At 44.6% G+C, this 25,343-nt stretch overlaps 1 protein-coding gene across 2 annotated transcripts in view; it reads right to left on the bottom strand.

Annotated features, from left to right (window-relative positions):
- Positions 1-2,017: 2,017 nt before the first annotated feature.
- The window catches only part of SEMA4G (semaphorin 4G), a 155,810-nt gene continuing 132,484 nt past the window's right edge, over positions 2,018-25,343 (bottom strand). For both annotated transcript variants that reach the window (XM_060241779.1, XM_060241780.1), the window contains 10 exons: positions 21,655-21,748; positions 20,833-20,946; positions 19,583-19,749; positions 16,033-16,202; positions 9,858-10,002; positions 9,189-9,411; positions 7,486-7,601; positions 4,682-4,836; positions 3,883-3,944; positions 2,018-3,132 (listed from right to left, as the gene is read on the bottom strand). In XM_060241779.1, the coding sequence (XP_060097762.1) occupies positions 2,285-3,132; positions 3,883-3,944; positions 4,682-4,836; positions 7,486-7,601; positions 9,189-9,411; positions 9,858-10,002; positions 16,033-16,202; positions 19,583-19,749; positions 20,833-20,946; positions 21,655-21,748 (2,094 nt within the window). In that variant the 3' untranslated portion in view covers positions 2,018-2,284. The remainder of the gene's footprint in view (positions 3,133-3,882; positions 3,945-4,681; positions 4,837-7,485; positions 7,602-9,188; positions 9,412-9,857; positions 10,003-16,032; positions 16,203-19,582; positions 19,750-20,832; positions 20,947-21,654; positions 21,749-25,343) is intronic.

The following is a 25,343-nucleotide window of genomic DNA, read 5'->3' as shown; positions in this document are numbered from 1 at the left end:
GTCTGTCCAGCCCCTGAGTCACGGACTTGCTTTCCTAAAAGGAAATGGTACTTCTTGCCCCTGAGTTACTGTGAGAAATGGATGCAAGTGCTTGTTCATGCCTGCACACAACAAGCTGCTGGCTCCTTAGGGTACCTCCTGGGGAATCACTTGACAGCAGCATTTCCAGTTCTCTAGAGAGATTTCTGTTTTCCCTTGGAGATGACTTGCGCTTCCATGATCCTACCTTTTGAACATTGGGGCTTTTGGTCTTTCTTCCAACACAACAAGCAGTCACAATTCCATGCCAAACCTTACCCTGAATTTCTGTGATGCTGACTCAAAGTAGTTTTTAGTCACCAATGTGAAGGTGACCAGTAACCAGAGAGCCAGAATGGGACCAACAATTCACCCCCAAAAGTTCAGATGAGGTACAGAACTGTCTGAAATTAGGTTATACCAGGAGTACACAACTCAAACAGTTACAAGTTTTCATGTGCAAACACTCTTCCTCAGATACAGTGAAACAATTTGAGGAAGTGTGCTTGCACACAAAAGCTTATATCTTGAATAAAATTTTGTTGGTCTTAAAGGTGCCACTGGGCTCAAACTTTGTTCTGCTGCTTCAGACCAACACAGCTACCCAAATAATTATATAGGGTTATGAAATGAGCCCCATGGTGCAGAGTGGTAAAGCTGCAATACTGCAGTCCAAGCTCTCTGCTCAATCCTGGTGGAAGCTGGGTTCAAGTAGCCTGCTCAAGGTTGACTCAGCCTTCCATCCTTCCGAGGCTGGTAAAATGAGTACCCAGTTTGCTGGGGGGGAAGTGTAGATGACTGGGGAAGGCAATGGCAAACCACCCCGTAAAAAGTCTGCCGTGAAGACGCCATGATGTGACATCACCCCAGAGTCAGAAATGACTGGCACTTGCACAGGGGACTACCTTTCCCCTGTTGCCAACCTCCAATTGGGGCCTGGAATTCCCCTAGAATTACAACTGATCTTCAGTCTACAGAGATCACACAGGTTTGGAAGGTGCACTCTATAGCATCATATCCCGGATGAGCTCACTCTTCTCTCTAGGTAGGAACTGGGGATCTCCTGAATTCTAGCTCATCTCCAGACAACAGGCCAGTTTTCCTGGAAAAAATGGCTGTTTTGATGGGCATGCTCTATGGTATTACAACCTGCAGAGGCCCCTCCCCTTCCCAAATCCTGCCTCCCTAGTCTTTCCAGAAATTTCCCCACCTAAAGTTTGCAATTCTTCCCCACTCCCACCTTGCCTTGGACCAACAGGTTATGCAGGAAGCACTTGATGTGGGACTCACATCCATAAAAATAAAAGCTTGTTTGACACCAATAATATTCTAAACAGATCCAACTGCACTACTGGTAGGTACCAACAGCACATGGCATTCAACAGCATATGGTCTGTAGCCAAGACTTCTGCATTTTTGTTTTTTAAGTTGTTAATGGACAGTTGAATGCAAATGCTAATGGTTTTCTATTACCCACTGTGACATCGCAGCACAGCCATTTGTGATTAGATGAAGCTTGGAAGGCATGACCTGCAAAAGCATTTGTGCCCATAAAAAAAGCAAGTTTTGAGTGAATCTCCAGAGATCACCCAAAGGAAGTTCATTCTCTGAGGAAGGATTCATCCACACCTACATCCACCTGTTTAGGGGGAAAAACCCTTTAAATTTAGTGTTCAGAATACATTATGCAAAATAAAAATTATATACAAATACTTAGAAATGTGATCAGATTGATATGCAAGTTTTTCTGCCGCTTGGATTTTATCAAGAGAGCTGTACCTACCTGTTGAAATAGCAGCTGAGCATGCTGCCCCTTCAAGGTGGTGTGGCTGCCTCACACTGGCTAGGGTGCAGACCCAAAGCCACACTCTGAGTCACCTCTCTCACCCCACCCTTTAAAAGAGGCAGCACAATTCCTCCATACAAACCAATGACATGTTTCAGGCATTCCCCCGGAGGGGGTCAGCTGGATAAACCCGACAGATCTGTGTGGCTCCCGTTTTATCGATTATCATCACTTTTATATATAAATATAATTCCCATTTAAATAGATTTCTTTTTTACAGCAATTGGAAAACGAAACAATCAACAGCAACAAAGATAAAACAACAACAAAAATAGGAAATGAATGCGGAGTCTGTGGCGGCTCCGGAGGGCCGCTCCGGAGGTAGTTGCTGAGTCGTAACACTGCTTCTGTTGGATTGGGAAGGAGGAATCACAGAAGGACTGGAGGGATTAGTCCGACAAAATGGGCTCCCTGTTCCTCCTACACAGAGCTCTCGTCCAGCTTTTCTACTAGCTGTGTGTGTTTCCGCTTCTCCAGGATTTTGCTCAGCTCCTCAGTAAAGGAGTTGTAGAGTGGCGAAGTGCACGGTTCCTCATTCTGCCGCAAGAGCATGTAGCTGTTGCCATTCATCTTCCGCAGCATGTTGGGCAAGGTGGTAATGCCGTTGGTGAACTCAGTGGGTAGTGGAGGAGGAGGGGGCGGCGGGATAGGGGGCACCTCCTTGGACGGTGATGCCACAGTGGTGGCTTCCCCAGGGATGATCTGCAGGCAGCCATCTGGGTAGGTACCCAAGTCCTCATCCTCCTGCCCTCCTTTGCCTATGCAGTTGGAGGAGACAGTCTGCAGCTCCACACTGGATGTCTGGGGGACCCCTAGGCTGTATTTACCCCTGCGCTTCTGCAAGCAGGAGACATAGAGGAGAACCACGCTGAGCACTAGGCACAGCCCACCTAGCACTGTGATCACAGCAATGTAGATAAACTTCATGTCCCCATATGCATGGCTGGCAGCGTGCCAGGAGGGCTGGGGCACCGTAGGAGGGAACTGTGGCACCAGCTGCACGGGCAGCACAGTCAGGGCATAGGTGGCCACCAGGGCCTGAAGACCATTCTCCTTGGCATAGCATTGGTATTCCCCGCTGTACTCTAGTTGCGTGTCTGTCACCAGCAGCCCATCCACCCCAAGGTGGAAGCGTCCTTGCCCTTCCTCTGCCAGCACTTCTGTTCCATTTAGCAGCCATGTTGCCTGGGCCAGATTGGAGGCCTGCTCACAGGGCAAGAGCACATCATCACCACGTAGCACAGTCCGATTCTTCTGTGTGGATGTGGCTGCGGGATACATGAAAAAAGTCAGGTCTTAACTGCTTTCCTGAGCTGGAGTGATTTAAGTATCAGGGTTCAGTGTGTCATTTCATAGTGTGGAAAAGATACTGCTACGTCTCTGAAGGGGGACAGGACAGCCAAAAGCTAGAGGAGAAGGAAATCAAAAAAGCTAGCACCCTGAGATTCTCCATGTCTGTTCACTTTAAAAAAAAAAAAACAGCAAATACCTACCCCTCATTGTTTTGGAGAAAAGACAGGAAATGTGAGGGTGTCTAGAGAAAGCTCAGCATCCATACGTGGAATGGGCACAGCCTTTGGTACTTTGTTTTTGGGTAGTTCCCCAATTCTATCCCTTTACCACAGCTATTGCCACACTACTCTAATAGCCACTTAGCCCAAATTTCCACACAGTTCACTCCCTCCTGCCATTCAGACCCTGGGAGAAACAGCTCATCACTGGAAAAATATTTTGAAAGCAGGAAAAGTTGTGATGCAATGAGATATATGCAAATCTTCATTTGCATAATTAATTGTGGGCACATAAACTGGATTGTGTGTGTGCATAACCGTATGATGGAGCCATATAATGATTTAAGGCATAGAGATTTTGACTCTGGATGTGAAGAAGAAGAGAAGCAGACTATGTGCTTGCCTCTCTTCTGAGCAAAGAGGTGGGCCCTTGGCCACTGGGTGGTGCACAGCCAAGGCTCCCTTGCCTCCTAGGTGGGCAAGGAAGGGACAGCATCCAAGCCTTACCCTGGGCAGAGTCATTCCAGCAGCCCATGTTGCCATGCAGCACATCCTGGGTCAGCAACGTTCTGGCAAAGATAAGCAGGACTCTGGTCAGTTGGAGAGGGGAGCAGCCCAAAGGCACACGATCTTCCCAACACACAGTGTATGTCTGACAAAATCTAAAGATATCTCAAGCATGCATCAATGCTCATTCCATAAACACACAGCAAAGTACACAATGTATTCCTCATTGACACCTCTTGAGCCACCTGCACAGCCTAACAATCTTGTTCAGGTTGAGCATGCAGCCAGTGTACAACTCCTAATAATCCCTTGAACTGAAACTTGGAGCTATAGCTTCTTGGTTGTAGTCCTGATCTCATGGAGACCAAGCCTGAACTCAGCTGTTTAGAAAGCATTTTCATTTAGATTGTTTTTAATGCTGCTTCATATGGAATTTAGACAGCTATGCAATGCTGTCATACTGCAATTTTTGTATTGGACCCATAATATTTTTATTGTTGCAGGCTACCTTTCCCCCCAGATTAGACAGGATATAAATTTAATAAACTAGCTTTTACAAGAGACAGCCCTGAAATGATCCAAGCAGACTGCATGGGAGTCATGCTGGAATCCTTCTCTAGAGAACAGGAATTGAGACAGAAGGTGTGGTGCTGTGGTCCAGGTCCATTGGCGTGGACAGGAAAAGTTTCTGCATTAACAGTGCTTCAGTGGAGCCCCCCTTTCACCAAGGGAAGGAATGCCGTGCTTGTCATACTCCCCTCTCCATTTCCTCTGCTTTCTGGTCAAACTGTCCCCATACCTGTCCAGAGTCTCATCTAGTTCTCTGCAGCTCACACCATCCCAGCCACAGTATGGATCCCGGGCCAGGACACAGTCGAAGCAGAAGATGTATCGCCTGCAGGTGGAAAGTGGTAACTGGAGGACCTCACTCTGGGACCCTACATATAGACTCTTCTGCAAAACAGAGCATAGATTAGAAATGCCTTTAAACACACTATTCTGGTAAAGCGAACAGGTCACCTTGCCCATCTGTACAGAGAGGAAATTAGTACCACTGTCTAGTTGCCAGGGGAATGTAAAAGTGTTCTGAGGCCCAAGGCTAAAGGAAAGAATGCCAAATGTTAATGTCTCCTGTGGAACCCAGAGCCTTAGAATCAGAGGCTAGCATTGAACCTTCACAGAATAGCAACTTGCTACTTTCCTTTCATGATCACACAGAAGGTTAACCTACTTTCCATCCCCACCTGAGTGGCTCTTAAAAAAGTGTGGCTAATCAGTGATGGGAAGCTGAAGCATCAGAGTTTGCCCAGCAGAGGGAAGCAGTGGAACAGAGCAAGGTGCAGGGTTCACCCAGGCAGTCTTCAATCCCTCCTGACTCAAAGCTATTCCTCTCCCACTCACCCCTGCCACTCAACTGGTGTGCAGAACTGAGGTGCTGCCCTTTTATCAGAAAGCCAGGAATCCAATCTGTACTTTCAGTTGGCCATTCAAGATGCATGAAGAGCAACAATCCTCTTTAGCCGACATCTGACGCTACAGGAAATCAAAGTATTTCCCATTCTCCTTTATCTCCATGCTGGAGAACAGAAACTTCATCTGCTAAACTCCTGCAAGTCAGACTGATTGTTAAAAGTACCAGCAGCAGTGCCACTAGAAGGATGGCAATACTGGAAGTCTCCCAGGGCAAGATATACCTTCCAGAAAGCTGCACATAAAAAAACAGGCATGAAACACACTACCTTACATCCTGTCAGACCATCTGTCTGCTGAATGGGGTACTGTTCACCATGCCAAGCAATGGCTCTCCAGCATTTCAGGCAGAGATCTTTTCACCTCACCTACCCCCTGAACATTTTAGCTAGCTGAGCTTTGAACTGACTGGGATTTTCTTCATGCAAAGCAGGTGCTCTGCCACTGAGCCCCAGCTCCATCCAACCCCCCCCCCCCAAAAAAAAACCCCTCCTCCTTCACATGAGCACCAGCACTCACCTGGTGAGTCTTTCAACTGCAAAGCTGCATCAAGAAAATTTATTTATTTACTTCATTAATACCTCACCCTTCTCCCCAATGGGGACCCAAGCAGCCCACACTGTTCTCCTGTCCTCCATTTCATCCGCACAACAACCCAGTGAGGCTGGGAATGCATGCTTGGCCCAAGATCACCCAAGAAGCTTCCATGGCAGAGTGGGGAGTTGAACTCCTTGTTCCTAGTCTGACATGCTAACCACTATAGCACTCTGGCTCATGGGGTTGCAGAAAAACAATCCTTTTGCTAACAGACTGCTTTTAAAAAGCACAAAGTATCTGCATGAAAAACAAACCAAGGTGGCAACCCTTATTGGGAAGGCATATGGGGGACTTCCAAGGCCTGGGAAGAGGAGTATCTCCATGTCAGAAGTATGCTGACTCTCTAGGGTGAATAAATACACAACCACAAATGGTTATAGTGACCAACAATTACTAAGACTATACAGCAATATAATAATGTGATAATGATGAAAATACACAAATACATAGAGACATAGACAAAACTCTCAAAGAGTGCATTCATGGAAGATAGAGCTCCAAAGTACAGGGAGTCGACTTGTAGCTCCTCTTTCAACAAATCTTCAAGCAATGGAAAGCTCTACTCCATTTTCCTTCAAATCAAATAATTCACGAACCACAATTCATACAGCTTCACAGTTAATCAGTATCAACAACCTCTTCCATATAACACTAAAGTAATCTCACAATGTTTCATTACAGGACACATAGTCTCAACTAACTTCAAACAGGCACCAGCTCAGAAATGACTCAAGGCTCTCTAGGATGGCCTGGAGAAAAATGTCCTATCCTTTTAATGGGTTGTTTTTATGAGGTATTGTTATTTACCTCCATGCCTGTAAAGCTTCAACTCCTCATGTCCACACATTAAGTTTCTATTAAAGGGACATGCCATTTTACTCTAGGCCAGCTGGCCACCCTGTGAGTCACACAGATTGTGAAATAATAAGCTTCAAGTTTTGCTGAGATCACAGCTCAAGTTTTTGGACACCTAGGAGAACAGTTAGTAGAAATGCCTTAACCAAGGGCAGGGCCAAATCAACACCCACACGGCACAGTATTGGCAAAGACAGTGGGAGTCATAATGCACAACATCATAAAACATACCTACATTCCAGGTGTGTTTTTTTCTAAAAGAAAGGCAAGGGGTAAGCCATACCTTCACAGAATGTTTACCAGCATCCTCTGCTTCTGTAGCAGAGGTCAGGAGATGGGAGTTCTTAAAGTTTACAGCTTTGTCTGGATGCTTTGCATCATGGGAGGTCTGGGAGAAAGAAGCTGGGCAAGGCATCATGTTGTCCAAACTGAACTGATTTGGTCCCTTAACTGACATGAAAGCTTACATTCTCAATAAAACTTGATTGGTCTTAAAGGTGTAACTTGACTCCTGCTTCGTTCAACTGCTTCAGACCAACATGGCTACCCTCTTGGATCTGACAACAATGTGTGTGCCATGTTTGCTTGCTGTACCTTTTCCATGCACTACTTTGAGCAGGACATGTGTTCATTGAGGCACCCCATCCAAAGGTAGATTGTGGAGTCTGAAGCCACCTTTACCTGCTTTTTGGAGATGATGAGATTCTCCACAGGCTGGGGAACCCTGAAGACCTGCATCTCTTCTATGATATGGATGATGGAACCAACAACCACAGCTTTGTGAATCCAACCATTACCTGAGCAAATATCAAAAGGGTAAATGTCAAACATCACAGAAAGGAAATATGCCTGTCTTAAGTCATTCAGGCAGAAGTTAGCTCATGTAGCCCTGCATAGGATCCAGGTGTCTTCCAGATCTGGCTGGCTGATGGGAAGATGCATCTACTTCCAAGTTTTCAAAAAACAGAAGACTGTCTGAAGAAAGTAAGAGGTTACAGTACAATCATAAGCAGACTTCAGACTTCTAAAGCCACTGAAGTCAATGGGCGTAACTCTACTTAGGATGGCTCTGTTCATGCTGCTCCCTTATTCAGTCCCACTTCTATCTTTCACAGTTCTTACAGGTGAATCTAAGAGTAAGTCTGTGCTGCAAACTAAAGTTTGTCACTGGTTTGGTTAGGGTGTTTTAACAAAAAACTGATTTATAACATTCAATGAAGGAAATCATGGTAGTTAAACTTCCTTAAAGTTGATTTAAGTTTGTAATATAGACGGAGCTTCACCCTTTTTCCATGTGTGGCGGGGCAGGGGGAGAGGGGGCACAGAGGTGCCCTGTAGGTGAGGGGGGTGCCCCAGGCGGCTGCCTACTCCCATGCACCAGCCATGCTTGTGCTAGTTCTGATATGGAGGGAAATATTAGATACAATGTAGACTGAACAACAAAAGAAGACAGCTATTTTAAAAGAATGTATGTTCTGGTCGCTAGCCAATATATTGTTTATATTCACACTTTGGATCACTGGGATGGATCCAGTTGATCTGTTCCAATAGCAACAGTGCTTTCTTCTAGTGCCAGGAGACTTCCACTCTTGCAAGAGGCAGAAAAGACTGCCTGAGCTTTAAACTCTAGTGCCTTTCTGTGAGAACCAAGTGAAGTTTGGTTGGGATCCACAAAGGCACTCCGCAGCTGCTGCCCACAAACACTGATTTTTTTTGCCTCTGAAGGTCAGAATGGTGCCATTCCTACAGGCCTTTCTGGACAAAGGTGAAGACAGTTTCTTTCTGCAACATCATCAGATCAAACTGACTGTGGGGAAACTCCAGTTAGTTGTAGTGTACTTGATGTTTTAACTATTATGTTACTATTGTCAAATGTATTATTGTGACTTGTGATTGTTAGCAGCCTTGAGGGCCTTTTAGGGCTGAACGATGGCATCTGGAACTAAATAATAAACCAATAAATTAGAGGATCCAACACACTGTAAGCAAAAGATTATCTGAAACTGAGTAATTAACATGTGGAATTTACTGCCACAAGAAGTGGTAGCGTCTACAAGCATAGACAGCTTCAAGAGGGTATATGAAGCTTCAAGAGGGCATATGGAGCAGAGGTCCAACAGTAGCTGTTATCTGTAAGGTCTAGATGGAATACTATGTCTGGGGCAGTGGTGCTCTTTATTCTTGGTGCTTGGGGGCAATAGTTCTGGAGAGCCCAACATCAAAGATGCACTAATATAAGCTTGGAAAGCATAAAAGCAATGAAGAAAAGTGTGGCTATAAAGTCTCTGTATTTCTACATAAGACAAAGAGGTGAGCAGGCATCTTGCAGTCTCCCAGGTAGATATGTGTCCTAACTAATGAGGAGGCACAGGACCATCACCTACCTGTTCCCAAGAACAGCACATCATACTCTTGCCCATCCAGGGCTCGGACTCTGTCTACGGCTATCTGGGTATATATTACATTTTTCTTCACCAAAAGGGGGTCCCCATCTGTAGGTTTCACCTCTTCATACATCAAGGGATGGAGCTTGATGAAATCCAGCACACTGTTGGGTAAATCCTGGGAGGAATTGAAGCCACTCTTGCGAGCACGATCTGTGATGCACTGGAAAGGAACGGAGTGCTATTAACATATCCAGTTTCAACACTTAAGAGATACAAACAGAAACCTTGTCACTGGGCTGTGCCCTTTCATTTTTCAGGTAGAGGATCCAATGTTTTGAGTGTTCTCTCATGCAAAGTTTTATTATGCACACAAAACTAGAATGATTGGAGGAAAGGCTAGCCTAGAATCTTCTCCCCAGTAAGTCAGTGCATACAAAGACTACTTGTATGTCAGAGAGTATTCAAATCTTCAACCTTTTATTCCTAGTAAGAAAGACATGTCAGGTACCAAAGCAGGGTATTTCTTGTTTGTTTTAGCACTTGGCTCTGCAGCAGCACCTGGTTCCTTGGCAGTAACATATATTTTATTTATTTATTCATGTCCGTTGATTTATACCCCATCCCTCCCATGAGATATGAGATGAGAAACAAAAGAAAGAAACTTACTGATCCTGGCCGGGGCTCTGGAACCTCCCCATTGTACTGAGACCATTTACGGGAGGAATCCTGGTACTCCATGTAAGTCCCTTCAAAGACTGCCTGCACCTCAGAGATGTTGTATCGGCAGATGGCAGAGACCTCCATGCTTCTCCTGGAAGATATAGGATAAGATCATCAACTGAGGCTAGAACTTCCCATGTTTCCAAAAACCCATGGGTCTATGTAAATGAACCCTAACATGTCAGTACTGTAGGACTGCTAGGAATCTGAACACCCTCTGCTCCAATGCCAACAATGAATAGGTTTCATAAATGGAATGCAGGTAGCTCAAGTATGTTACAGGGGAATGTGATCAGTCCTGGTGTTACCAGCTGTCAAGGAAGCATAAGGCTAAAGCCTGTGGATTTTTAGGACAGGTCTACATAAGAATCAGACAATTTAAAAAAATAATTAACACATTTATTTAGGAGATGTTAATAGAAAAAGATTATTAACAGATTACTCTAAAATCATACAGAACAGAAAATAACAAAGCTGGTACAAACCTTAGTTTCAAATAGAAGGCCTTAAACCAGTGTTTTTTTACATTTCTAGCAACTGCAGATCATAGTCCTGGCCCATAGTCCATGATAATCTCAGTTAGTCTGCTGTCTCCTGGGTCAAAATACTAGTATTTCCCAATATTCCTGAATACCAATATCAGTATAGTACTGAGATTAGGAAATAACTGGACAGCTCAATTTTTTTCAGGTCCATTATACTCTATGGGGACCATTCACAGAATCACAGAGTTGGATGTGGCCATACAGGTCATCTAGTCCAACCCCCTGCTCAGTGCAGGATCAGCCTAGAGTATCCCTGACAAGTGTTTGTCCAGTAAGATTGCCAGTAAGGGGGAGCTCACCACCTCCCTAGGTAGCTGATTCCACTGTTGAACAACTCTTGCTGTAAAAAAAGTAAGTAATGGTTCCCAAAGAGTACTATGGAAGATCAATCCAGGGGTATCTAGGACTTGGGGGGGGGCTGTTTTGAGGTCGAGGTACCAAATTTGAAGAACACATGCTGGTGCCTCCCCTCAAACCCACCCAAGTTCAATTCTATGGGCCCCAGACGTTAGTCCCTTTAAATGCCTTCTCCAAGCTATGGCATGACTCTAGACTGGAGAACTCACCAGCCCAGGATCAGCCATGGCGATGGTAGTTCAGAGCTCCATACCCCCCAGCTGATTGTTGTGGATCAACTGAAGTCGGCTGGTCCTAATGAAACTTACAGCGCTGTCAGTGACACAGAAAAAGCAGAGGCAGGCCCCAGTGCCTGTTGGATGCTGATAGTGCACCCCACCCCCCATGAGCATTAGGTCTGCCAAGGGGTCATCCCTAGAAGGCAATACCTTGACAACCCAGGATCCAGATGGGATGTCATGGGCAGCACTTCAACTCCCATCCCCAAAGCCATTTGAGCGCCAGAACTGGAAGGCACAGTTGGAACCCCTTGAAAGGAGGCAGAGTGCATGCCTAGCTGCCTGAGGGCACCTCAGTCTGACAAGTCAAGAGGATCACCTGGGACTAACAAGTCAGGCTGACAGCTCACTCATGAGCCCAATGAGACTCAGCTGTGAGCCTAGCATTAAAAAGAGAGAGAGAAAAAAGAGAAGTGGTAGATGAGTCAGTTGTGGAAACAACATGTCATGCTACTGCTGATGCTACAACCACTTCATTGAGCCATATTCTCTCCTGAGACTCCTGAACTATCTGACTCTGAACTATGACCCTTGGAGCTGCTCAGCAACCACGTCTTCTGGAACTGCACCTGAACAGTCTTGGACTGCTGGATCTTGCTTTCTGTGTACTCTGAACTGGACTCTGCTCTCTCACTAACTGACCTTTGGACAAAACTTTTACTCTGACTTGGGAATTTGGCTTGGACTGGACCTAGACCCTGACACTGATCCTCTCTTGCAGCTCTGGGCTGCAAGGGTGGCACAGAGCTATCAGCTCCTGCACCACAACCAATCCTGGGATGGCTCCTCTTGCATCTTGGTTTAAACTGAGATGCCAGAGGAGCCAGCCAGCCCCAGCTGCGGTGGTGCAGAGCTGAGAGTTCAGAGCTGCAAGAGAGGATCATCTGGGGTAGCATGGAGCTGAGAGCTCTGTATCACCTTGGCTGGAGCTCTCTCACAGTAGAGCTGAATACACCTGAATAAAAGCAAAAAAAAAAATCAGCTTTTTGAGAGGCTCAGTTTTATAGGTACATAATAACAAAAAAAAAACAATAAAGGTGTGTGGGGGGGTTGTATTCATTTGGTTCAGTTTATGTCAAATGCATACCCCTGCTCTCAACCTCCCCCTCTCATCACTGATCTTAAGTTCCCCAACTTAAGTACCAGACTTCCATCATTGGCCTTGAAAATGATACGAGATATGCCAGCCAAGAAACCAATTAATGACACCTACAGGACAGTTTAGGCCCATTATCAACCACAGTAATTCTTGAGGGGAAACCAATGGGGGAGGGGGATGTGCTTCACCTCATACCAGCTCATGTGGCCTATAGGAGAATTCTTTCCCCATTCTAGGTTGATGAATCAGTTAGTTAACAATCCATTACAATTAAATCTCTTATTTGGCAAGAAACAATTCTTGTTCCAGAGATGGTCTAAAGTGAAGATAGAAAATAATTCCAAAACACCAAAATAACATCACAAAATCTATCTGGGGTTGTGCACAGTGAGGCCATGGCTGGGATATTCTTAAACATTTTTAAATTCTTAAAAGTTTGGCCAGGGATCCTGGAAGTTTTCTGCCATCTTCCGCTCATGCAGCATGGGTCACTGTGTGTGTGGGGGGGGGGGAGGTATTTGGGAATTTCCTGCATTACGCAGGTGGTTGGACTAGATGACTTTGAAAGTCCCTTCCAACTCTATGATTCTATTATTCTAGATCTGGAGGTTAACACCAGTCTCTAACATTCCAGCAATTTTTTCCTTCATCAGTTCACTGTCCAAGGCACCAACCCATCCCTTTAAGCAGACTATTGCCTGAACTGCCACCCTTACCAGCATGAGGCAAAACTGAGGGTGGAGCTGGACCATAGCCTTTAATGAGGAGGCATAAAAGCAAATCATTTAAGAGGGAACAGCTGCTGCTTATGAAATTTCTGAACAGTTTTTATATTTAAAAGCTTATATTAAAATTAACCAAATGTAAATTTAAAAGGCGGCGCCACTGCCAACACAAACATTTTTGTACACCCAAGCTATGGCTCCTCTTTTCTGGGATGTCATATCTCTGGTCTCTAGTAGAGAGTTAAATTCATAGACCTTTGGAGGGAAGAGTCCTCAGGGTTTCACCAAAACACAGAGCTCAGTAGCAACCCATCTGCTTGAACCTGTCAGTAGGGTGCCTGGTCATGATTTTGACAGTCACAGTAACTGCTCTCCAACAATCTGCACTCCTCCTTGCTGCCAGTTACTGGTAATTATTGTTTTGCTTCCTGATCACCCTTCCACATCTTCCAGTCCTTGTGAAACTTGACTCAGCATTTGGCCAACAAAACAGGAAATTAGACTCTTTGCAAAACCCTCCATTTTTACTATTGTGGAGAATACAGTCTGGATTCTCAGCACCAAAATATCTGAGTGGACTGTGAGTCATCCATGTGGTGGTGTCTTACTGATGCCTGAGCTTGCTAAATCTACTGTATAGGTCTTCTCAATGCTGCTCCTGTGCAGCCAGTTCATTGTTCTGTACTTCTCCTTGGATTTGGTTGTTGTCTCCAACACACACACACAAAACTTCTCTGGGGGTGCGGCCAGACGGACCACTTAAAGCGAGACAAAAGAGCCTTTTTCTGGACCGGGGCAGAAAAATCCGACGTGGTGGCGTTCACATGAACGGTCGTATAAAGAGTTGGTCCCGTTAGTGAAAAGCAGTTGATCGATCACACAGTGATGGTGATTTCTGGGAGGGGGGGGGTCCATTGAACATGTGCCCAACTGCTTGGAGCTGGGAAATCAAACACTGCTTCAGCGGCAGGGGGGAAGGGGGAAAGTTTCCGGAATTAACGTTGCCAATCCAAACCAAGGCACTGGCAGGAATTATTTTCCTAGAAGTTGGCGGTGACAATGATATCTTGAAATCCTCACATTGAAAAAAAAGATTTTTTTCCTGTTCTGAAAAGTGGGATAACGTTTCCCCCCCCTCCGATCCTGTGTTGATTGGAGAAGCAGAAGTGTCATCTCAGATTCCCGGATGATCTGGCAATGCGCATGTCTGCTGGGGCTTCTTTTCAAAAACAAGGTGGGAGGCAGTATCGTGCGTGAGCTGTCCAAACAACAAAAAGCCGATCTTGTGTCGCTGTTTTGAAAAAGGGCTGGACTTTCTGTGGTGTCAAATTAATGCGGCACTGATCTGCAGCAAGTCGGAATGACGCTGGATCACGCTCGATTGCCAGATGTGGATGTCTGAACGAACACATTTAATCCGTCAGCGAGACGGAGCTGTGTCGCCACTAATGGTACGTCTGGCCGCACCCTGGGCTTCCAAACAGTTCAAAGCCAGATCAGGACAGTAAGCTGAGCAGTCAAGTAAACTGCAGTTATTTTGCTAGAGGCAAATAAATCAAATCACTTTTTGCCATCGACTGGTACATTGCATACCTGAGGCTTAATCATTTCCTGTCATCCTGTGGAGAAATTGCTCAGCTGGACAAAACCAATGCTTTTTCTCCTTCACCATCCTACGATAACCACGGCTTCTGTACCAGGTACATTGCTTTAACCTTTTTCATGTTGCATATGCTAAAATCATGTGTAGCAACATATACTTTGTATTCCAAACTGTCCTTTGTGGCTGAATGGCCAGTGTCAGTTAACACATCTGCCTTTAAGGTACAGTTTCCCTACCACTGTTGAAGTTTATCTTGTCTTTTTTGTTAACAGAGATTGCCCTGGCATAGATGGTCCAGGCTAGCCCAATCTCTTCACAACTTGGAAGCTGAACAGGGTTGGAAACAGACAGTATTTGGATGGGAGACCACCCAGGAAGTCCAGAGTCATTACGCAGAGGAAGGCAATGGCAGACCACCTCTGAACATCTTTTACCTTGAAAACCCAAAAGGATGGCCATAGTTGGCTGCTGCTTGACAGCACTTTACACATGCACAGAAGTTGATAGAGACTACAGGCAAAAGCTGCTAGTTAGCTGAGAGACAGCTTGATAAAATGCATGGTATCATGAACTAGCAGAAAATGCCAGGCTGGCTAAGAAATACTAAAGCAAACTGATTGTCATGGTTAACAGTCATATAGTCCACTTTATGGTCTTTTTGTCCAAAAAGGTTGGAGTGATTCCTGTCACAGTGCTGTGGTGATTCCCCCCACACATACAGTCATCTCCTGCATATGCTGCTATGATTAACCTGTTCCACAGATGCTCACCCCTCAATTGTTCAGAGGGTGCCCTCTGTGACTTGCCCTCAGCACCAACTCAAGCAAAATGAATCAGTTATGGGTGCCAAAATATTTGCAAAGAGGATTTTATTAGCTACCAAAACTGAGTCTCCTTTGCTCAACTTGAATTCCACCCACACAACACATACACCAGGAAGTTAAAAACCCTTGGCAACTAAAAAAGGATACTGATTGTGGGGGCAGGTTAGTTGAAAGATTCAGGACCTCACCCAGCATAAAAGCCCAGGGAGTCTAGCACTGGATTGGTGAATCAGTGGCTTCATTCACAAGCACAACACAGTAGATCTCTTTCCTGAATGGTAACAGCTAATTCTGTACACAGCTCACTGGGCAGTGTCTTACCACTGTCTGTGTGGAAGGTGTAGTTTTCCTCACATTCCTCTGCATTGCTGCAGCACTTTCTCAACCCTGGAACAATCAGTCTCAGGATTGTGGGACACACACAGAGGAACAGCTGCATGGATTGGAAGGGCTGGAGTGAGGAAGGATAAGGGAGTGAAACTGATCCCTCCTTCCACTAAGAGGAGGAGACAGTGTACCTCTGTGTCCCTCCACTCTCCAGCCTGCTGACTGCCACAGCTGCTCCTATGCATGGATCCTGCAACTCCATGATCTTTCCAGCAATCAAAATGTTCTGCAGAATATAGGAAAGCTTCAAGCTGATGGTAGGATAGTGTCCATTGTAACAGTCTGTAAGTGTATTTTGCTTACCATTGTGCTGATAAGGTGAACGTTGCATAGAAGACAGTACTCCGCCAGTCCCCCCCATCCAGACTATAAACATCTTTGAGGACTTCATAGTAGGGAATGTAGCAGGCCAACCTTGCTTTCACAAAGGACGTCCATTTCCTTTGGAGAATCTTCTTGCCACCAAGGTCATTCTGGAATGGATAAATACAGATGGGTTTACAAAGTTCATGTTAAGCTCATACATGTTAGGCCCCAAAACCCCTCAGACACACATATCAAGGGTGGACTGGCCACTTAACTCTCAGGGGACTTTTCCAGTGGGTCACTGTAGCTGGCTAGTAATACCATAGCAAACATTGAGTTTGGCTTCTTCCAGGGCCTTTTTAACCTTCCCAGTCTACTACTGTGAGATGCTTCTGGATTTTCACATTCTAACAATCTCACCATGTGTCAAGAGACCCAGAATGACCAGCAAAGGGCAAAAACATATTAAATTCCTTACATGAATGGAAATACTCTGTGCTAACTGTGGCTTGGATTATACTGAGACTGCTGTTTACAGGCCTAGTTCTTTTTATATACCCAAGGAGATCATTGACTTCCAAGCCCTTTGGATATTGTAAGCACTCGATATCTGGTACACATGAGGCTACTGTGAATCTGAATGCACTAGGACCAAATTACACATAATACTGAGAATCTGGAGGCTTGCTCTCTGTTTTATCCATCAGCCTGAGATTACTGGGCCAGAATATTGGGTCAGCATGATGTTTGAATGCTAAATGTTATTATTTTTTATTATTGTAATTTATCTTCAAAATGCAACTGCAGAATGGGCCAAAAGGGATCAGGGTCATGATATTAGGAAACGGTTTCTCTGCTTCTCATTCCCCTAATCAAAACTGCCTCCAGCTTTCTTTTAGCCCTGGCAGGGGAGAATACAAGAGCAAATCATTTCTCTGTACTAAAGGCAACGGGGGAAGGGGCAGTTTTGACTGAGGCAACAGTGTATGTGTGGGCAGGAGAGGGAACAGTGAAAAGCTCTTGCTACACCATTCAGCCCATAATCACCTGACCACTCCCCCCCCCCGCCGCCCGATATACCAGTGGCTGTTTTTTGCAACTAGATTATATATTGGGGGAGCGATTGTTGGAGAATTCAGTCAGAGATCTCCATCTCCAGCATAATGTATATGTGGCCCATAGCCTTTACCTACTGCATTCACTCTGGATGATGCCATATTGCAACAATGAAATAATCAGATGAACAACTTATCATTCTATCATTCCAGAGGCCCACTAAACCAGGTGGAACTTTTGCTTTCTGAACATAACTACATCTGTTTCTCAGAATACCCAGAAAAGCCAGGGTCTGGTGGACACAAGTGAAACCTGCCTGTTCCTCTACATAAACAAAAGCCAGCCCAATGCCAAGATGGAATCTGTTTCCACCAAACAAGACCATTCACATTCTGAGATACTGCTGAAGCCTCAAGGATCAGAGAAAATAAACAAAACCTTGTGCCAAAGACATGGGAGATGAAGGGGAGTGGTGAAGCTCCGCTCCACAGACAACCAGTCCCGATCACCCTCACTGGTTTGTTTGCTTTTTAAAGTAATCTGATTTCTGACTGAGTTCATCTAGCTTTAACTTCCTGCCAGTGGCTCTCATTCTTTCCCAAGGCTTTCTCCCCGGGAACAGTAATCAGATCATCTCTTAAGCTTGTGATCAGGCCCATCTCAAGCTTCTTAAATCTTTTGTGGCCAAGCTCATTCCTCAGCTCCTCTCTGAGACTGCTCCAAGTTTCCTACAGCTGCCCTGGCTGCAAGGACTAAGATTCAGCTAGCCAAGAAACACAAAGCCACAAGCAGAGTCCTCTGCACTCTCAGAACCAGAACCATCTGTCAAAAGCATCCAAAATATGGCTTCCACACAGCTTGATCAGCTCTGCCTGATGCTTGCTTGGATGTACTTGGAATATTCTTATTCTCAAGCCATGGAGGGTGTCGTATGTCGTCTGCCTGGGGAATGTGGATCATACTTCAAAGCCATGAACAGAGTTGGCCACACCTGGAAGATGCTAAGAGCAGAGACTTCTGCTTTGAGCTTTGACAATCCTTGCTGTGCACAAAGGTTTTTGAGGAAAAACTTCCATGCTGACTGTTGCAATTACAGGAGTGATATGGCTTATTCAGGGGGCAAGGGCACCTTGCCACCAGCACAGCCAGAAGCCTATCTCATCTCCCTCTGAACTATTCCTGCTCTGACATCACAGGCAGAAGAGACACAGAGTTTGTCCTTGAAGCATTCTGTAGCCTGTTGTGGTTCTTCATTATCACATTAGTTTTCCTCAAATGAGCTCACATGGAGCTATCTGACATTATTTTCACAACAGGTAGGCTAGGCTAGGCTAAGGGTCAATCTAGATGAAATTACCATCACCACCATCAAGGCAAGGAAGCAGGTCAGTTTTGATCAGTGGAACCACATTGTTCTGAAGGGCTAATCCTCTTCTGGCCTCTCTCCCTCTCAACCTTGATCCAAATTGGCATGGGTGGGGGAGGCAGAACACATCCAGACTTTGCAAATGCTGGGCAGATCTGTTCATAGTTGTCCGAGCAGTGACTTTCTGGTCTGTAACCTTCATGACTCAGCAGGGATCTAAGCCTAGGACTGCAATCCTACACAGACCTACTAGGGCATAAGTTCTCTTGAACTGAGTAAAGCTTATTTCTAGGCAAACATGGTTATGAGTCAACATTTTTTCTGCTATGCTAGCTCCTGTAGGTATTGAGATACCAGTTGGTTCTTTTTCATCCACCCACCAGGATTTATGGCAGTTTATTGAGCTAAATGGTTAACAATGAGTAGGGTTCAGTCATGAACACTGCAAAACACAGCATCAGAAATGTTTCCAAAAATGCAATGGGGCATCAAAAGTGAAGCGATGGGCTATTAGGGATAACAGTGGATATTTCCCCCACAAATGTAATTTGTGAACAAGCTCTCAAAGTCCTTGTTTTTGTAGTCTAGAACCAGTGCAAAAACAAGCTGGCAGCAGGCTACAGGGAACTGGAACAAAACACCAGGAACAGCATGGCTGAGCTAAGGTTCAGGGCTCAGCAGCATCCCATCAAATGATCCATGTCAGTACAAATGCCACCAACTCTGCTTTCAGGCTGCTCTGTGGCACTGGACCCTCCCCTCAGGGAGCTGTAGTCAGAATCCCATTAAAGGTAAGGTCTCTGCTCATTCCAATTAAAGCACATTTGGCACCTTGATCCCCATAAAGCAAGAGCAGAAGATCTGGGGATCATCGCTGCACAGACCATAGAGCACAAAGACTTGTTGGAATCTGAATGACTTTGGTCAGGGCAATGCCTTCATGTCCTCCTAACCCATTCGCAACTGACATAACATTCTTGAGTGAGCTCCTGTCCCTCCAGCCTCTCTTGGGGTTGGTGAGGATGCAAGTTGTAAAAAAGCCTTGATGCCAGAGCAGGGAAAATGTTTCCAGTTCCTAAGCATGTCATGCCCCTTCACCAGCCCCAAGCCTTCACAGTTCTTTACCTTACAAACTTGGGCCACCCTGGCAACCCTGGGCAGCTGGTTCTTGTCAAAGATAGAGGGGCTTTCTTCTCCTGCTCGCTCTGTGAAGAAGTAGTAGATCTTGTCATCATCCCCCACCAGGCTGCTCATGCTCTCCCTGACCAGCACGGAAGCCACAAACTCAGCATCTGTATAAACCAAAGACAACAAAAGCATCAGACAGCAGAGTCCTTGAAACAGATCACTCACACAGAAGCTGTACTGCATGGCTTTAGAGATGGGGCACATGGGGGCCATGCTCCCTTAGTAATACGCCAAGCCCCCCCTCTGAATTTCCAGCTCTTGTCTTTGTCCTTTCTGAGACAGAAAGGAATATATGCAATCTCTGTTTCATCTAATTACTTGGCAGCAAAGTAGGAGGAAGGGCCAAAAGATAGCACAAGGACTCTTTTGCAGAGCTGATTAACCTCTTTCTGACTCAGTTCATTCCATCTGCCCTCTCCGTGGTCTTTTGTTTCTTTTCCTTCTTTTGTATTTTTCCCCTTGACTTTTTAAATGTCAGCAATGACAAGTGAGAGTAGAGAGCAAAAAAACCCTGACTGTGTTTATACTCTTTGGGGGCTAGCTCCTCAGCAGCAGGGAATCTGCCTTGGGAATCAGCAGTCGTGGAAGGATGGCAGGAAGAGAATGCCCAGCCTCACTCAGCCTGATGCCATCAGTGCATGCAATCTGCCTTGCTGCAATTTACATTCTGAACATGTGCAGAATGCCTGCTATTCACCAATTTAAAAAACCACTAACTTAATCTCCCTCAAAATCTGAGATAAAAGCTAAAAGTTTGAAGAGGCGTAATCGTCAGGCAGGCCTAAACCCATTAATGTCCCTCCTTCTTTCCCCCAAAACTGATAGCCTGGACAAAACATGATTACTACCACTAATGAGGATATGGTTTTATGCTGGGAAGTACAAAAATTATTTAGTCAAGTAGTACAGCATTGTACAGATATAATCTCCCTATTGTGAATGGAATATCAGTCAGAGATCACCTTAGAAACTAGGGTGTGCTTGGGCACCGTGTGCTTCAAATACAATCCAATTTTAACTATATATTATGTAATTTAAAGCACATTAGACTTATATTTTGATATCTGCCTTACAGTCATTCCCCCCTCAAGCGCCCCACCCTCCATTTGTGACTATGGACTTAGATGAGAGCAACTTAACAGGCCTCTTCATCTGCTAGGGGCAAACAACAGGGACACAGAGCCTACCATTCAACCAGTGCAAAGGGGATTCCTCTGTCTTTAGAACTCGCTGGTACAAGCTGCGTCGGATGTCTGGTTGGCTGCGGAATTCATAGCGTGTTGCTGTATATAAACTGCCATCTGGGAAACAATGCAGCGAATGAGGTAAGGTTAGGAAAGGATGATTTGCTGACTGGCTTTGCTCACTGAATAATATCCCTCTCCCTGAGCCTAGGTGGAAAGCTTCCTTCCTTGGTAAACCAATCCTTCTGCACCTGCTCTAATCAGAAAGAGCCTCCTCTGATAACAGCCACATAGAAAAACACATACTCTTGAGATTATATACAACTGGGTGCCAATGCATGATAGTTTCTGCACACAGTCAGGGGATCTCAGGAAGAATAACCAAAGCATTACCCAGAACTTCCCTGACATTTTTTACTCTGCAACATCTGACTGGTTTGGGATTCTACCCATGCCTGGATAGAGAGAACCAGCTGTGCCACACACGGTGCATTCACACTACACTAACTAATGTGTTTTACATCCAGATTTTTACTGTATAAGAATAGCAAGAATCTGAATGTAAAACGCATTTGTTAGTTTAGTGTGAATGCACCCACAGATAGCAAGACCTGAGTGCTTTGTGGAAAGGGAGACTGCCATTGCTCTAGCCTCCAAAATTAAGTGCTAGATGGAAGTGGCTGATGGGGAGGGGGAGAGAGATGTATCAGGAGCCTCAGATGAACTTTAATGCGTGTCCCTACACCCACTCACACCAAACTCTGTGCCCTACCCACTCTGGTAAACCCAAAGGAAATGAGAAAACAAGGGGGAGAAAGTACATACCCACAATCAGACCTGTGTAGCCATGGCTAGGGTCATAGGGACATTTTTCCTTCCCTTCCTCAAAGACTGATGGTGGCATCAACTTGTCAGTATCCTAGAGAATGGAAAGAGCAAAGACAGATCACTCTCAAGATGGAGGACCCCAAAGCTTGCCTGAATCCTCCTGACAGCCCTGGAGATCAAGTGTCCCTGTGTGGAGCTTTCAGACGGGGACAAGGAAGGGGGATCACCAGGTTCAGTTTAGAGGTTACTTCCCAATGGAGCTTTTTTGTGGTAGGGAAGGACTCCCAGTTTCCCACACTGGACATGAGCTCTACCACTGCTACGGCTTCCATGTAGAGCAGAAATTATCTCCAGAACTAATTGTTCCCTCCATTGTGGTCAACTAGGAACAGCATCCCCAGACCAACACAAATGAGTCCTTATGGCAGAAGGCCTGCCATTCCAAGGTTATTCCGACAATACATCAGTGTCATTGGTCTAAAAATGTTGCTATTTAAGCTGTGGGAATATTGTTTGCTAGATGAAATAACTGACAATAAACTTGTTTCTGACACCTCTTGAGCCCATTCTTTTCCCCCCCACAAATGGGAACCTTTCCTTTCATGGAATATGGGCTCTCCAGTTCAATGTGGTTTGATACCATTTACGGACTATCTTTCTCTACTAGCATTGCACTGATATCCCCTGCCATTTCATTCCTATTCCCCTCTCTCCTTAACCTTCCTTTCTTTCTTTCTTTCTTTCTTTCTTTCTTTCTTTCTTTCTTTCTTTCTTTCTTTCTTTCTTTCTTTCTTCCTCTTTCTCTTTCTTGTTGTGTTTGTTTGTCTCTTTGTATTTTTATGAGTGCACCCAGCACTATTTATATGGTCACCAGAATTTATAATATTCATTTTGTTTGAGATTTTTGATATGCACTTTGTACTTTGGTATATGAAGAAATATATGTATATTTTGGTATTTATTCTTTTAATAAAGTTTGGTTGATTTAAAAAAAATCACTGGTTTAGTAAACTACATATTGCTTTTCCTACTGCTTCAGCTTAATAGCCATTTAAGGTTTGTCCGAATTATTATTCACACTTTGCAGCTAGAAGGCTGAGAGAACAACAGCTTGCCCTGTGAGTTCATGGGTAAGCTGAGATTTGAACCAGCATATAACTCATGCTCTGAAAACTGATATTGTGCCCTTTTTTCTCTTCTTATACTATTACTCTCACATCAACCATAAGAAGCAGATAAGGCTAAGCAATAGGCACCTATGGCCAACCAGAAAACATCATGGCTGAGCACAGTTCCTGCTCCATGCACAGCACTACAGTTATCTATAAACCTGCACATCAGCTCTCACAATGCATATGGTAAAATATGGAGGTCTAGTGAGAATTTGTTGGCCCCAACAGAGTCACATATATTGCAGTTTCCATTTTTAAAAATATCACGTGAAGACAGAGAAGGCTCAGATTAGAAGCCTAACTGGTCAATGAATGAGTCTTCCTCAATCCCCTTTCCTTTCCAATGGTGCAGTTGCTGCTATTCCCAATGCAGCATCCTTCTTTCCTTTCCATCCCAACAACAAGGGTGCTTCCAAGCCTTACTTCCTACAGTCACAGAAGTACAAAAGTATATCTAGAAACACCTTAAAAGTACAGAAGTGTATCTGGAAACATCTCAAATAAGAGACATTTCCTATTGTGGAAGTTGTCACTGATTTAGCAAACCGTAGCTGTACCAGCCATTGTGATCTAGGGAAGAACCATCTTGAATGTGTGGACTGCAAATGATTGGTGCAGTTACCCATAAAAACACCAGTGCACCAGTTACACATAAAAATGCCAGAATAAAGCACGCAAATTATATGTTATCCCTAAATCATTTCAGTTGCCAATGGAGTATTCTAGGCCCACTGAGAAGACAACTAACTTCTTTTTGTTTTGTATTTTTTTATACTTGATTATTTTTCACCTTGTTTAAACTGAGGTCAGGGAAAAGGATAAATCTGAAATGAAAAGCAGACACTGATTGGAATGAGTTTAGTTTTATTCCAGCCTTACGGAAATGTTTCAACTCATTTCGACTTTCTTTAACAATTGTAAGACTAACTTATCAACTCCCATTGCCTATAAAGAAAGCCAGACAAACAGCCCACTCTTCTCCACATTCATTCAAGGCATAACTACCACTAAGATCAATGGGACTTCCTCCCAAGTAACCTTAAATAGGGTTGTAGCCAGAGATATTACTACGCCAGACAGTAGCACAGCCTCCTGCTGGATAACAAATTGTACCTTTTTGGTGCTGTTCAATGAATCCATAGATCAGTCATAAACTCTGGTCTCTTTTTCAAACAACTAGTTTCCAGCTGGAGGCTAATGAATTGGAAGGCACTCAAATGAAAGCAGCAGGTACTGAGAGCAGGAACAGGATATTTGACGTAAAGAGCGGAATGAACTCACAGGGCTTTGTGAATGTGGTGAGATTCAGCATTATAAAGAAAACACTTCAGCTTAAAATAAAAAGGGATAAAGAAAGAAGATGGGTTGCATGATTTTCAAAGAGAAGCAGAATTCAGAAATCTTTTTTGCAGAATAGTGGTGTCAGGATGCAGTACTGTCTTATTCTGATAGAAATATATGTAGGGTCAAGTCTTAGAGCACAAAGATTACCAGGTCCATTTTGTAGACACAATGGTTACTAAGAAAGTAGTCTTAAATGAAAGAAGTCAAAGATCACACAATCACACATGTCACCGTAAGTTCCAGCAGATTCCCTAGTGATTTTGAAACAATCACAGACAACAGAATCCATGAAAAAGGGAGTGGGGGTCAAAATAGGGGGTGCAACCACACAAGTCCCTTTAGAAACTCTTTGACCACAAAGTTGGAAAACATTTACTGACTGTGAACTTGAACAAAGTGGACAGTGATTTCCACTAGGTGATTTTGTAGAGAAGAGATAGTGAGCTGCAAGGATTGTGGGTGTAGAATGTATACCAGTACCATTGACACAAGTGGTATGTCTGAGGGAAAACATTGCTGAGTGTATTATGTACAGAAGTGTCTCCACTTTGCTGGACCAGATTTTCTGGTTGACAACTTAAGGGAGTTGAGGGGGACTTTCTAAACTGGTTGGTGGAAGAAAAATAGCTAGGGATGGATTTGCCCACTATCCAATTCAGTATGACAGTACTACAATGGAGAACGTTCCTGTTGCTCTGGGCAGACAGTCACTGCACAGTGGAGGTATTGGCCTTTGAGCAATTGTAAAAGATAGGTGAAACATGGCTGCTTTGGCCACCATGCAGCTATCAGAACACAGGATGTTTTTTTTTTTTAGCAAAATTCTGTACAATATATAAGGATATATGAGAGACCGGGAGAAGAGAGCTCTGAGAGAGAGCAAAGAAGCTCTGAGAGGGAGCAGACAATAAGTGCTACAAGAGTGAGGTTTGGCTTTCTAAGCAGCTGGGGAAGTTGCTGAAAATTTCTGAGTTTGTATGACTGCTGAAAATTCTGAGTTTGTGGTTGTTGGGGAACTGCTGTTTGTTTGGTTTGAGTGGGGTGAAGGTGATTGTTGCTGATTGATTAGGAGTGGCTGTGTTCTCCACCCTCTTTGCATTATTAAGCTACCCCTTACCAGAGACGCGAGCTTTTGGCGCAAGTCGAAGGGCGAGAGCTAAAAAGCTCTTG

This window comes from Heteronotia binoei, chromosome 6 (assembly GCF_032191835.1).
Source record: "Heteronotia binoei isolate CCM8104 ecotype False Entrance Well chromosome 6, APGP_CSIRO_Hbin_v1, whole genome shotgun sequence".
Classification (NCBI taxonomy): Eukaryota; Metazoa; Chordata; class Lepidosauria; order Squamata; family Gekkonidae; genus Heteronotia; species Heteronotia binoei.
This window is presented reverse-complemented; position numbering and strand designations above follow the sequence as displayed.